The sequence below is a fragment of the Aulonocara sp. 'chitande type north' Nkhata Bay genome, linkage group LG20 (genome assembly GCF_057382095.1).
Source record: "Aulonocara sp. 'chitande type north' Nkhata Bay isolate Kocher_YH1m ecotype deep benthic linkage group LG20, A_spYH_male_GT1.1, whole genome shotgun sequence".
NCBI classification, from domain to species: Eukaryota; Metazoa; Chordata; class Actinopteri; order Cichliformes; family Cichlidae; genus Aulonocara; species Aulonocara sp. 'chitande type north' Nkhata Bay.
Window position 1 is genome coordinate 16,163,767 of NC_141363.1, and position 15,549 is coordinate 16,179,315.

General features: G+C 40.9%; 1 protein-coding gene across 2 annotated transcripts in view; it reads right to left on the reverse strand.

The window, feature by feature from the left end:
* Positions 1-15,549, reverse strand: part of lamb2l (laminin, beta 2-like) — a 68,173-nt gene that overhangs the window by 23,477 nt on the left and 29,147 nt on the right. For both annotated transcript variants that reach the window (XM_086277134.1, XM_086277133.1), the window contains exons 3-7: positions 9,021-9,190; positions 4,511-4,646; positions 3,656-3,729; positions 3,239-3,427; positions 1,008-1,071 (exon numbers count right to left, since the gene is read on the reverse strand). In XM_086277134.1, the coding sequence (XP_086133260.1) occupies positions 1,008-1,071; positions 3,239-3,427; positions 3,656-3,729; positions 4,511-4,646; positions 9,021-9,190 (633 nt within the window). The remainder of the gene's footprint in view (positions 1-1,007; positions 1,072-3,238; positions 3,428-3,655; positions 3,730-4,510; positions 4,647-9,020; positions 9,191-15,549) is intronic.

Here is a 15,549-nt window from a genome sequence, read left to right on the forward strand (position 1 = left end):
ATTTTTTTTCTGCATTAACCTGGAGTGTGATGAGACAGTAAATGTTAGAATTGTACTGATTGATGATGAATTCTGATGAAAAATAAGACGAATTTGTAAAGTACTGTACAATATTTACACCTGGTATTAACATGTAATCTATATCTAAATGTATTATCTGAAAAGGGTACCCAAACGACAGGTCTTTGTGTTTACCTAAAGCTCTTCATTCATCCTTTAAACATGCAGGTAATTCTGCATGTTTGGTTTAACAGAATTTAATGCCAGATGCCATTCCTGACACAACTCCAAAGGGATTTGTCTCCTCCCTACAAACCCTTTATATTTACCAGTGGTGTTATTTTACTGTGCAGTAACAGTGCTGGTTACTAAACCACCAAAGACTGTGTGAAACATTTGGGTATGGTTCCTGGGTAGAATGACAAGTTCTTTGAAACAGTGGACAATGGTGGGAAAATGAGGGAGAGGTGTGGCCTAAACATCAGCAATGTCTGTCCAACCTCTACTATATCAAAAGGGCTTTGCACACAGTGGATACGTTGCCATAGGTGCGACTGCTAGGTAACAAAACAGAGTGTTCCCAACACCAGTTTGTACTGTTTGCTAGTTTTTGTTTGGGATGAATGCGTGTCAGTGAGGTCAGTGATGGTTCACACAATCCATTTATCTCTGGTTAAGATTTCATCAAAGTCAAAACATAATTATGTCCAAATGTGGCTCTTTTGATGCAACTCCATTCTAAGTGCAAAGTTTTCTGTGAACATCAGTATGACTTTTTCATTATCCAGACGACTCAGCTAAACAAATATCAGAGACAGGAAGCATTTGAAGCTTTTATTTGCAGCAGGAGCTTGGTAGAATACAGAATTTTAAAAATGCGGTGTCTTATTTCATAAGGAATAAGGTTCGGCATTTTCTGTATGAAATTCCTCATGCATACAATCTCTCTATGGGGAACATATATGAGAATACTATATGCATTTAATGAATGAAAAGTGTTCACAGACCTTGAATATCTAACCTGTAGGGGTCTTTCACTGGAATGGCAGGATCCAGCACTTTATAAATAACCTTAAATAAAAGAAGAGATGTTTTCATTAGACTGCAGTATTAAGGAAATTCTATAAATATTCAACAAATGTTAAACAAAAATTTGCACAAAATGGAAAATATGCAATGACTGGTCACATATACCTTGATATCTTCCAACTGCGCTTATAAAGTTCGAGTCATATTTTTTAACCACTCAGTGTGCTTTAAAGAAACACGCTATGTTTATATGGTAAATGTTGTTATACAGTGCTTTTCTACCCTGAGCATTCAAAGCACTTTGTCTTTTTTCTATGCTCTTTCTATCTAACATTCACACACATTCACACTCTGAAGGATGCATTGAAGAGCAACTTGGGGTTTGTATCTTGCCCAAAGACCTTTGCAGACTGGTGGGATCGAACCGCCAACCTTTTGATTAGCAGATGACCTGCTCCACCACGTGAGCGAGGTCTAACCAGTAGTGCATTTCCTCACTTATTTCCAGAAACACAAACCAAGCATTTAAGCAAATGCTGGGTTTTATTGTGAAATGACCACATGATTTCAAATAAAATAATGGCCTGATATTACATGAAGAGTGGGAGACACCCCTTTTTTTTTTTTTGCAAGATTCTCATCTTCCTTAAATGTGCTATGGTGCTATATGCGGAAAATTACATGGGCCATGGTTCAGATGAAATCAGATGGCAGTTGCTTGCTGATCAAGTGTGATTCCTGACAAACTTTAGGAGTGAGTTGTTTTGGTTGCAATTTAAAGCATGTAAAAGGTGTATTTGTCCTCTCCAGGGACCCTTAGCATTTAAACATACTGCAAACTGTTAGCACCAAATGCATGTTATATTATTTTAGAAGAAATCATAAGACCTTCACTTGAGTTGTCAGATCGTGCCCTTCATCCAAAACATTGTATTTTTATGCATTAATGTTGAGCTACAAACATATTACAGATATAAATGACGTTTGGGTAGATGGTGTAAAGTGGTAAGGGCCAAACTGACATGCTCTTTCATTACCATGAACACATACGACAGTTTCCAGCAAATGTTGCCCTGTGAAGCAGGCTGAAAATATCCCACTATAAACGTGTCATTTAACCTACTTTGCTGAAAACTCCATAGTGCTAAGCTGCTCTAAAAGATTAGAGTTGCAGTACTTTGCAGAATTCTTGAGCCACCACTCATTCCTTTATACTTTACTTCCAAGCAGCCAGATCTTTTTTGTAATTTTTTAAAGAGACAATTGTTCTTCAGGCTTTCTGAAAGTTCCTTTCTTTTCTTTTTGTGCATTTCATTCATTTTCAGTGGAGTCATTGTACATGACCATTTTCACAGGAGCATTTTTTTTGTTTTTTTAAACCACTAAACACTGACCTAAGAATCATTCAAACACAAAAGGGAACCGAAATCAAGGAATAAAAGTGTTTTTTCTATACATAACAAAAAACTTAACAAACAACACATATTAAATCTTTCGATACTTTGTTACAAGCAGCAATTAACACACAAAGCTATGAAAAAATCCAAATAGGTCAAGTAAAGGACAAAATCAGTGGTAGGGCTAAAAAACATTATCTACAGCAGATGAACAGCATCTGAAAGTCTTATCCTTAAGAAATAGAGAGAAAAAAATCCAGCAAAGACCTGATACAAGACCTGAGAGATACAATCAGCCCTAGCTCATTCATTTAGTTGATGCTTAGTTGATACTAGTCACTGATTTCCTCAGAAATGGTCTCAGTGGAAGGGTGGCTGTCAAAAGGCCAATCATAAAGAAGGCAAACAGAGAAGAAAAGATGAGGTATGCCAAATTCCATAACATCTGGACTGAAAATCAGTGGGAACAAGTCTCATGTGGTGATTATCTACAGCCAATAGAATCTCTGTCATGGAACAAAAGGTAGCCAAAACAGAGCTTTGGAATGCCCGTCAAGAAATAATACTCAGCTCTTTGCCTCGTACACCATATTTCTACTTGCACGTTTGAATAAATCGCTGTGCTGCCTACTGTGCATTTTCCTATATATAGGAATATAAAGAAAGTACTTTTGTATAAATTACACTGAGTCCTTAAGTGGGCTTAAATCTAAAAGATGCAGAAAGGTTAACAAAGAGCAAAAGTGCTGAACTTTGTTTCTTCTTCTTCTTCATGCCTCTTTACTACTACAGGTACTTTTTAAACTTTTTACCTCTCCATTAGTGGAGGGTTCGATGTCAGAGTAGCGTTCCTCACAGATGATGTCATTGATATGGTGCAAGCCATTGGCAGGAATGCTGGGGAAGGTTCTGGTACAGTTGGAGGCATAGTAGCGGTAGGGACGCCATGTTCGGCCAAAGTCAGCTGAACGCTCAATGACCAGAGCTGCAGGTCGGAAAGTCTGAGGAGACAGAGTACGAAAGATTTATCTGAACCTTTCATTTGCTGTACACACAGATAAAGGATTTCTGCCTGATGGAATGCAGCCACCACACTTCTCAGTGTACATAACAAACACACACCTGAAGAATTATGTCCTTTGACGTGCTTAAACACATACAGTATTGCACATCCAACAGAGGTATACAACACATGGAGCTACCCACACATGAAAGAAAAGTGCATGTACCTTAAACTTCATGATGAGATGTGTAAAGTGGAATTCAGCCTCCAGGTTCAGTCTGATGCTGACACTCTCCTGGCCTGTGGAGAAAATAACTGTTGATGAATGTCGATTGACTGTTGCAGACCTTTACCTTTTTTCTTTTCAGATTTCCCTCATTCGAGAAATACCAGAGTCCTGCTCTTACTCCCACAGGAACTCAAATGTAGCATCAGTACCTTTACCCAGTAACCTTTCTGTGAAGGACCATTTGCCTTCGTATTATTTTGCTGTCTAGATGTATTATTCTGGTGTAGGTGTAATACCTATTGACGTGGGGTTAGTTCAACCCGGAGAGTTTATCTGATTTAGAAATTTTTCCATGTCTGTTTCTCTGAAAACAGAAAAACATGGAGTAAGAAAAGTCTGTACTTTATATGGGCCTATTGACATCTGTGGCTACGCTTGTTATCATTCTCATCATCCTTCAAGATTTGACCTTGGCCTACCTGTAAGTGGGTCCATATGCTGAAACATAAGAAATGTGAAGTTGTCTTCAAAATGCTGTCCAAACTTTGATTTAGAGTTAGACTGATTTAGAAGTGTCCACAGTATGCTGATCGTAGCGGTAGAAATATTAACATGAATTGAAACTTACAGATACATCACAGATTCACACAGGGTTAACATCACAGACAACCTGGATAATTACTGCACATCACTAGAGGTCCCCAGGTTATTCATACAGTGCATCACAATCTAAGGAAACATATTCTTCACAGACACACATACATATAAATATATGAGGATGGAGGCAAACAATGAACACACTGATCATGTTTGGGTTTTTTTAACTGTTATTACACACACGCACACACACACCATGGACAGATTGCCACCAGGTGTTGACTCTGTTGCTGTCTGTGAGGTAGATCACATTTTCAATGCGGTGGCTGTTCGAGTGTACGTTCGGGTCGTAGGGATGCTGGGAGTTGCACTCAAAACACTTCTCTGGTTGCTGAGGAAACAGAAAAAAGTTTTCTTTTTAAAAGTAACAACAAATTTAAGTTCAAAAAAAGTTCAATTGTTAAAATAGAAAGCAAGGCTTTCATGGTTATGGTATTGAAGAAAGGGAGGAGAAGCATCAAACAAAGAAAGTAGGAGAGAAGGAGGCCATGAATGAGTGTCCTCATTCTATTTAAGTCTGCCAAAAATCCAACATTCATCATCAGAAGGAGCATGCCAACTCTCTGTCATGGTACTAAATATACAAACATGAAAAGTCCAAGGCGGTCTGATTGTCATCTGAGGAGATTACAGATTGTTACTTTTCAACCAAATTTAGGTAACAGAACATCCTTTCAACAAAACCTTAACACTGACTAAATACCATCAAATATTATTAGGACATTTCACTAAAAGTATATCAACAACAGGAGATCTAACAGGTTCTCAGGCTACTTCTACTACGGGATGAAATGCACAAATAAAAAAAGAAGCTCTTTTTGCTTAACACTGTAACAGAATTTTTGCATAAGCAACATAAAAGAGTTGCAAAAAAGTCCAAGTCTAGGAGTAGGAGGAGAAAGTACAGGAAGAAGAAAAAACAGACTGACACACATGAGGCAGGAGTGAAGGTGGACACTTGAAATCAGAGATTATGGGAGAAATAAAACCATGTGATCAAGGTCAAAGGCATGAGTTTGAATGAAGGGTGGTTTCAAAAAAGGCAGACAGTGAAAGATGCAGATAAGAGCAGAGAATCTGCAGCAGAGTGTCAAAGAGCAACAGGGATGAAGGACAAATGTGCTTGGAGGGGAGGTAGTAAGTTAAGAGATCCAGGGAGTGAGAGAGATGCTGAGAAAGAGCAAAAAAAGGGCTCAATTTGAGAGGGGGCCATAAAAAGGGGAGTACGTGGAGGGAAAGAGGGCACACCAGAGTGGGATGATGAGGGTATGTTGGCAAGAGAAACAGTAGATTCCAGAGCTGATAAATTAGGTTGTCAAGAGCGATTAAGCTGCTAACAACAGCATGGCTGTTAATGAGACTCGGCTGAGAATTGAAAAGAAGGCATGCTGGATATACCGTGCGTGTATCCATTCACACATACACACTATTTCAACTTGGATGTTTATGTGTGCACATGCACATGTATATCCATGTGCATGTGCACATATATATAAAGTAGCCTTTTCTAATTACTTTAGAAAAACTAAAAAACTGTTGTGCTGATTTTTTTAAAGCAATGATTTGATTGAATGAGCGCTCGTAGGTACGTCAACCCACTACCTCTGCAGCTATCATTATACCATGTGGAGGTCTTTAGAATATTGTTGGGTTTTTTTCCTTTAGTCTTATAAGATAAAGACTAATACATGTAGGTAATAACCAAAACCTTCAAAATGACTATAACAAAAATAGAATGAGAAGGCCCTGAGCTAATAAGCAAGAGGAAAAATAACATACAGCATACATTACAAGAATGGTTATCTTTCCAGCAAGCATAGAAATGTTATGGTTTGGGGGTGTTTTGGTGACAGTGGTGGGAGAATAACTGAAGTGAATTCTTTTTATTTTTATTTTTGTGGATTGCTATGTAAGGACAACACATTTCAAAAACACTTTAAAGCTGTAGCTGGCGAGCCTCACTCCCTGTGATCAGCTCATATTTATCACTAATTAGTCAGTCGTGGTCAGCGATGCACCCACCTAGGTTTGATGCTGTTTTGAGAACATTGTTTTGCTATAATGCAGAGATTGTTTTACTTTTTTAAAATTAACTACCACTTTGATTCATCATTTGTGTTTCTTTTTACCTCAGCCCCACAAGTGAAATTCATATTATCCTTTCTCCTGCACACAATCTTCTCTCTATGACTTTCTTCCTTTTTCTTCTCAATTTCTGAAAGTCTTTAATACAACTGGTGTGCGTGCAGCTCCTAAATGCATTTGAATCTTCAATGACACAAAGTGGGAACAGTGTAATCCGAAGGTAGACCCAAATTAATAAGCATAATAAATAAACCTTTTTGAGGCAGTAATCCAACAAAAAAAGAAAAACAATGCCTACATATCCAAACAGAAGATAAAAAGGGAACTCAACAGTGGACAAAGTGCAATGAATAACAAAGCGCAACTGAAGCAATTTAAACTAACACATACACTAGCCAGTGTTCATTTTTAGAGAAATAAAACACAGCTCGGCGGGAAATGATGAACAAGGCCCTGTACTACAACACAAGTTCAACACGACAAGGGTATTTTTCTGTTACCTGGATTCACTTAAACTAAACTCAGCAATCACAATAAGCAGTCACACAAAGTTGGCTATCCACCTGCTAAGGTAATCCAGGGATTCCCCCTATGCAATCCAATGAAAGAGGTGATGGAAATATTAACGTTATTATCAAAATTTATATTAATTTTGAAAAGATTACAATCTTAAAAATCCAGTGAAATTCATTTCAACGTGCAAAAAACTAAAATGTATTTTATTATTGTACTTCATTTAATTTCTTTGGCCCTCATGCTCCTTCATACCTTCCTCAAAGGGATCTGTGTCTCCACCTGGACATACAGTACATAACTCAAACTGTCATGGTCCTGGGTCATTTTGACCCAGTGTTCTTAGTTTTCCTGTAGTTTTGTATTTTGTTCCTTATGTCCATTGGATTGTTTGGTTTGGTATTTGGATTCCCCCTGTGTCCATGCTTTTATTGTGGTGTTTGTTCTGGTACTGTGTTCCCGTCCTTTGTGTTCTGTGTTCTCCTCATCCCCTCGTATTCATCCTTGTTCTCTGCCTCTCTCTCTGCCTCTCTGTGCTCATCTCTGTGTACTGTGTTGTGTTTAAGGTCCACATCTTGGTGTCAGTATTTTCAGTTTCGTGTCCTCCCTGCTCGGTCATGAGTAATTGTCTTCAGCTGTGTTCCCCGTGTGTTCCCACTTCCCTCGTTACCTTCTGTGTATTTATGTCAGAGTGTCCCTTTGTTCTGTGTTGCGTCGTCCCTCTAGGTTGTGTGCATTTACCGTGTCTTCCCAGCGCCTCAGCTTTAGTTGCTCCCAGTATAGTGTTTGTATGACTTCTTATGTTCCTGTTAATAAAGACCTGCCTTTGAGTTCATCCCCGTGTGTCTAGAGCCGTGCATTTGGGTCCTCTCTTGCCTTTACACAGCCGCCGCTTGACACAAACAGAGAATTTGTCTATGTACAAATTTTATATAAGGTCATCAAACACGTGTCCTGTTTTGGATCATATTTTAACTCTTAGAGAAAAATACAATTTGTAAGATTTTTTACAGCCAACAGAAATAAAAATAAAGAAAAAGTGAAGTGAACAACCATTGTAGTACAGAAAACCTGGGTAAGAACCGCCAGTGCTACACCCAAGCCTCCTAGTAGTCGCTGAGATGCAGATTTCTCAGAGATTTTTAGTAGATGCCGCTATGATATCAATTTGAAGCTCCTACGTGACTGATTACAATCTGAACCCTATACCTTTCCTATCACTGCAGTAGAAGGCTGTCTTGCTGAGCTGGAAGTTGAATGTGGTGAATATTCCTACCCTGAGGCAAAGGAAGAGCAGGCACATACATGCAGACGAACGGAAATGCATGAATGGAGGCAGCGTAAACGACAACAGCATGGTGAACATGCTGGGAGACGTATTATTGTAAACAGAAAAAAAAAAGTTGCACGTTGCAGAAATGAACACTATAACATCATTTTGTCCTGAATAACTGCAGTTGCTTTATTTCACTAAAACATCCGCATCATATACATGTGTACTAGCATAGCTCCACAAAAAAAAAAAACACATACAAAAAAGAGAAAGAGAGAGGTGAAAGCATATAGGTAAAGAAGGTGTGGCTGACTTGTGTATCTACACCTGGGGCCTGTGCAGCGAGTGTTGCTCATTGAAACAAGGCTGCAAACAAACAGACAAATGAACAATTGAAGATGGAGTAGTGCAGAGGGAACGATGAAGATGGATGAATGTGTTATAGACAGGACATGCCAACTCATTTTTCTTTGCACTACTCAGTCTGCAATTTCCCTCACAATACATGGCAGACTGAGTAGTGCAAAGAAAAATGAGTTGGCATGTCCTGTCTATAACACATTCACATTGCAATTTCCCTCACAATACATGGCAATGTGATGAGTGAGAGTCAAGCAGAGTGCATATAAAAAAAAAACAGCTGTAGAAAAATCAATCGGTAAATTCAAATAAAGGAAGAAAACGATGTACTTGTGTGGTCTGTTATTACCTGGATCTTCAAATATAATGAGAAGCTATTACCACTTATTCCCAATTCATGCTCAGAATGAATGTGGGTATGCTCTTTGCATTCGCTCTTTACACTTTACATTCAGGAGTTTGTGTGTGACTGACCTGCAGATGACTGACAATACAATATCGCTCTGGTCCATTAAGGCCGCAAGTAGAGGTGGCCGTTAGATTGACAGCACGTCCAATCAGGAGGTTTCCTGTTGCAGGGTAACAGCTTCCCTCAGTGCAGCCATGAGGGCTTGATGGGAGCTCTTGTCCAAATACACAGACAGCTGGCCATGGATTAATGGATGGTAGAAACAGAAAACAGAATCATCAGAATCATTAATCACAGTCAGCTTCACACTAACAATGTTTCCACTAGATATTTTTCTTGTATTTAAAAGAATCACAAATCTCAAATCGCCCCCCAAAAAGCTGGAAAGAATTAAACAGTCATAAAGTTTACTTCTTTACTGCCAAGTAAACCTCTGCTTTGAATCACATATGAGCAAACTAGACCTTTTGACGGCTTGAATCTACAGAAAGCCATGTTGGAAACTTTGTCTAAATGGATGGGCACAGAAGCATCAGTGTGAGCGTTTTGGCTTGTGTCTGACGGCTTTAACCACAAGTGTCCGTATTTGGACATGAGGGTGGAGTGGTTATTAACTCTAATACTAATAAGCTCCATAATGTGCACATCCATAATGCAATGTTGATGTATATATTAGCCACTTCTGATAGGTGAAAGATTAATAAAATACCAGTATTTCATTGAACAAAGCTGAAGCACAAAATTCTTGGAGTTCTCTACCACCAAGAAGACCATATAAATTGTCAGAGAAGTCATTTACAACTGCTCAAAAAGGGACAAACATGTTGAAAAGGCCCAATTCAGTGTCCTGACTGACTCTGAGGAGAGTTTCATTAGAAAGTTATCAGCTAAACCAGCCATGCCCCTAATCTTAAAGCAATTTTTCATACAGGTAGGTTATTTGAAACCATTTTTATAAATGGGACAAACAATCAATTTCTTATAATGTGATCATAATTTTTAATTGTGTAAAGTTCGGCACCTTAACATGGCAGTCTACAGGGATTGATGCGCTTTTAGACTCAAGTGGTAAATGCAGAAATTGCAGTTTTTGCTATGTTTGCATGAATATTTTTAAACTCTGGAGGTTGCTACTCACAATCAAATGCACTGTCTATCCATGTTCAGTATATGTGTTGATAACAGTTCTTAAAAATGTAATCAGTTTATAGTCCAGTTTCTATCATTGCCATCTGTTTTTGTGTATTTGAATGTGTTCCATTATGCTCACTGTCAAACAGTTTTTCTCTTTTTGAGTTCTACTTTTCTTGTCACACTTTTGAATAAAAAAACATGCCTTTCTTGTCTGATTTAAAGAAAAAGCCAAAGCTTGATAATCTCGGAGCACAGAGACATAAAAGATGAGAGATAGCTGTTCATCCTGTTGATCTAAAGAAAGCAAACAGGAAAGATATAGATGGTTCAAAATGGACTCAAAAGCATCCTCTCTAATGTGACTGACAGTAACTAGGCACTTTATTAGGAACCCCTGTACACCTGACTATTCAATGTATTTATACAGTCACAACAACAGTTGCCTCAAGGCCCTTTATATTGTAAGGTAAAGACCCTACAATAACACAAAGAAAACAGAGAAAACCCCAACAATCATATGACCCCCTATGAGCAAGCATTTTGGCAACAGTGGGAAGGAAAAACTCCCTTCTAACAAGAAGCAGAACCAGGCTGAGGGAGGAGCAGACATCTGCCCGGATGGGGTGAGGGAAGGGAGACAAGACAAAGACATCCCAACAGGTTTATTCAAGCAATACATGCAGTAAATCACAAGAATAGTAATTAGGAGTTTCATTCGGTGTTCACATCAATCATCAATAGCGTTGCGATAGTGTGAAAAATGGCATCAGAGTTCCCAGAGACTGTCAGACGTCAGGTTATTTTTCTTAACACAGAATATCTCTGCATCATCATTAACAGAAAGTTTCTGAGACAGACAACACATTCCACTCTAAAATGCTTTGGATTAGTTCTGTACAAAGCATGACAAGGCAAGTTAAGTGAGCCTGCATACAAGCCTCACTAAACATCATTAAAGCACTGGAAGACTGACAAAACCAAACATTCCTGGCATTAGAAGAAGACCTTAGAGATTTGTTAGATCATGCTGGGGAATAACAGCTTATCAAATAAATGTAAACGAAAGTTTCATCATGGCCTTTCGTATTTAGAAACTATAAAAAAAGACAAATCTGTTACTGACCTTACTGGCTACAAAGGACACTGCTCCCTTACCCAGATTGATTTTCCAACATACTAACAATTCACTGCACACACATATATCTATATATATATATATATATCTATATCTCTCTCTCTCTCTCTCTCTCTCTATATATATATATATATATATATATATATATATATATATATATATATATATATATATATATATATATATATATATATATATATTAGGGGTGCAACGATATTCGTATCGATATTGAATCGTTCGATACAGTGCTTTCGGTTCGGTACGCATATGTATCGAACAATACAACATTTGTAATTTATTTTATCAATTTTCCTTCTGACGATGCTGTCTGTGTTAAGCGCTCAGTGAATCTGTGTTCGACTACTCCGCCTAGGCTGCACTGTCGAGCGCAGATCCACTGAGCGCTCAACACAGACAGCATAGTCAGAAGGAAGAGCGCAGGGCAAGCTAGCGAGACAGAAGTTAAGCTCTCCTTGCAAGATGGACCTCCCCCACTCTCATTCAGATCTGGCGTTTGGAATTATTTTGGTTTTCATGTGACGTATGACCCTGAAGGTAAGCGCGTCATGGACTAAAGTAAAACAGTATGTTGGATGTGCCATGCAATGCTCAATTACATTGGTGTGAACTAGTGTGTTAGGGCAGTTAGCTCGTTAACGTGTTGGCCGTCTAGCCCCATGCACGGAGCGATCGGCGGTAGCTCGTTAACGGAGATTTGCCGTGTTGTGGCGTTAAGGTCATTTCAACGAGATTAACCTGAAAGCACTAGTGGGAACACAAAGAATATGACTGCACATTTACGCCGACATCATCCTAGTGCAAAGACAAGTGGAAGCAGACAAAAAAAAGCAAGCATGCTACTAACTTTAGCCGAGTCATTTAGACAGCTGTTAGCACATGATTCTCCTTATGCTGCTGACAATATATCCCAGAAGAAACGGATAGTATAGCTTTTATTTTGGAAAGAGCCATTTCTCTGTAATAAACTCTCTTTTCCAAAGATGAGTGATTCCTCAATCAGATACAGGGCTTGCAATATCGCTAGCCCGACGTCCCGGAGCTAGCGATTTTTTCAGTCGGGCTACCAAAATCTATCTCTGCCCTGCCCGTCGGGCTATTGTAGGAAAAATATATGTCAATGCTTTTGCATTCTTTTGGAAATGTAGCTGGGTAATTATGTCATTGGCATCGGTGAGCCACTGTCGATATGTGACATATTGAAATCGCGTTTGAATTTGCGCTTGTTTTTTTGCTTTCACTTTGCAATCGTGCGAACTGTGTATAGAGAGCGACAGCACTGATCTGTGAGTGATGATAATTTGTGCACCAATTCCTCTGACATCGTCTTATTAATCGTTAGCTTACTATGCAAACATGACAAGTGAAATCTCCCGCAGCTTAAACATGTGAGAGGTTGATCGCGCAGAGAATCGCTGAGCTTATGTGAGTGCGTGTGTAAAAGCATTTCAGTTCTGCTGAGCCAAATAAGACAGGTCAGGGTGAAGAAGTGACAGCCAAAGAAAAGCTTACCACAAAACGGAGAAGTTATGACAAATCAGACTATAAGGCAAAAAGAAAGTGCAGCTTTATGGTTTCATGGACAAAATAATTTCTGTGGCTGCAATATGACGAGCTAAATAACCAGGGCTGCACATAAGTGGTCCGAAGGTGCGCATTCGCTGTCAAAATAAAAAACACGCACAAGGGTGAGGGTTAAATTTAAAAACTGTACTTTTGAGTTAAAATATATATTTATAATTTTAATAAATGACAAATTAAAAATGCATGAACATTTTTTGTATCGAAAAAATATCGAACCGTGACACCAAAGTATCGAACCGAACCGAACCGTGAATTTTGTGTATCGTTGCACCCCTAATATAAAAAAAAAACACCCAGCACGCCCCTGCGGGCGGTTTATCCTTCAAGCTCGGGTCCTCTACCAGAGGCCTGGGAGCTTGAGGGTCCTGCGCAGTATCTTAGCTGTTCCCAGGACTGCGCTCTTCTGGACAGAGATCTCCGATGTTTTTCCCGGGATCTGCTGGAGCCACTCGCCTAGCTTGGGAGTCACCGCACCTAGTGCTCCGATTACCACGGGGACCACCGTTACCTTCACCCTCCACATCCTCTCGAGCTCTTCTCTGAGCCCTTGGTATTTCTCCAGCTTCTCGTGTTCCTTCTTCCTGATATTGCTGTCATTCGGAACCGCTACATCGATCACTACGGCCGTCTTCTTCTGTTTGTCTACCACCACTATGTCCGGTTGGTTAGCCACCACCATTTTGTCCGTCTGTATCTGGAAGTCCCACAGGATCTTAGCTCGGTCATTCTCCACCACCCTTGGGGGCATCTCCCATTTTGACCTCGGGACTTCTAGGTTATACTCGGCACAGATGTTCCTGTACACTATGCCGGCCACTTGGTTATGGCGTTCCATGTATGCCTTGCCTGCTAGCATCTTGCACCCTGCTGTTATGTGCTGGATAGTCTCTGGGGCATCTTTACACAGCCTGCACCTGGGGTCTTGCCTGGTGTGATAGACCCCAGCCTCTATGGATCTTGTACTCAGAGCTTGTTCTTGTGCTGCCATGATTAGTGCCTCTGTGCTGTCTTTCAGTCCAGCTTTGTCCAGCCACTGGTAGGATTTCTGGATATCAGCCACCTCCTCTATCTGCCGGTGGTACATACCGTGCAGGGGCCTGTCCTTCCATGATGGTTCCTCGTCTCCCTCCTCTTTCTTGGGTTTCTGCTGCCTGAGGTATTCACTGAGCACTCGGTCAGTTGGGGCCATCTTCCCAATGTATTCTTGGATGTTCGTTGTCTCATCCTGGACTGTGGTGCTGACACTCACCAGTCCCCGGCCCCCTTCCTTCCGCTTAGCGTACAGCCTCAGGGTGCTGGACTTGGGGTGAAACCCTCCATGCATGGTCAGGAGCTTTCTTGTCTTTATGTCAGTGGCTTCTATCTCCTCCTTTGGCCAGCTTATTACCCCAGCAGGGTACCTGATCACGGGCAGGGCGTATGTGTTGATGGCCCGGATCTTGTTCTTACCATTCAGCTGACTCCTCAGGACTTGCCTGACCCTCTGCAGGTACTTGGTGGTTGCAGCCTTTCTAGCGGCTTCTTCATGGTTCCCATTTGCCTGCGGGATCCCCAGGTACTTGTAACTGTCCTCTATGTCTGCAATGTTGCCTTCTGGTAGTTCAATCCCCTCAGTTCTGACTACCTTCCCTCTCTTTGTTACCATCCGACTACACTTCTCCAGTCCGAACGACATTCCAATGTCATTGCTGTATAGCCTGGTAGTGTGGATCAGTGAATCGATGTCTCGTTCACTCTTGGCATACAGCTTGATGTCATCCATGTACAGGAGGTGGCTGACAACTGCTCCGTTCCGTAGTCGGTATCCGTAGCCAGTCTTGTTAATGATCTCACTGAGGGGGTTCAGGCCTATGCAGAACAGCAGTGGGGACAGAGCATCTCCTTGGTAGATCCCGCACTTGATGGTAACTTGTGCTATGGGCTTGGAGTTGGCCTCTAGTGTTGTACGCCACATCCCCATTGAGTTCCTGATGAAGGCTCTTAGGGTCCCATTGATCTTGTACAATTCTAGGCATTCCAGTATCCAGCTGTGGGGCATTGAGTCATAGGCCTTCTTGTAATCAATCCAGGCAGTGCACAGGTTGGTCAGTCTGGTCTTGCAGTCTCGGCTGATTGTTCTGTCTACCAGTAGCTGGTGTTTTGCACCTCTGGTATTCTTGCCAATTCCTTTCTGTGTCCCGCTCATGTATTGACCCATGTGCCTGTTCATCTTAGCCGATATGATGCCTGACAGGAGCTTCCATGTAGTACTGAGGCAGGTTATTGGTCGGTAGTTGGAGGGGACCGGTCCCTTCTTGGGGTCCTTGGGGATCAGGACCGTCCGGCCTTCAGTTAGCCATTCCGGGTGTCTTTCGTTAACTAGCAGCTGGTTCATTTGTGCTGCCAGACGCTCGTGGAGTGCAGTCAGCTTCTTCAGCCAGTAGGCGTGAACCATGTCGGGCCCTGGTGCTGTCCAACTCTTCATACTGGAGACCCTTTCTTGGATATCTGCCACTGTGATGGTTACTGGACCCTGTTCAGGGAGGTCGCTGTGGTCTGCCCTCAGATCCTCTAGCCACTGAGCATTGCCGTTATGGGTTGCATCCTTCTCCCATATGCTCTTCCAGTATTGCTCCGTCTCCAGCCTTGGTGGTGCTGTTCTCTTATTGTTCCCTTGCCACTGAGAGTACACCTTTGCTGGTTCTGTGGAGAACAGCTGGTTTATTCTCCTGCCTTCTATCTCT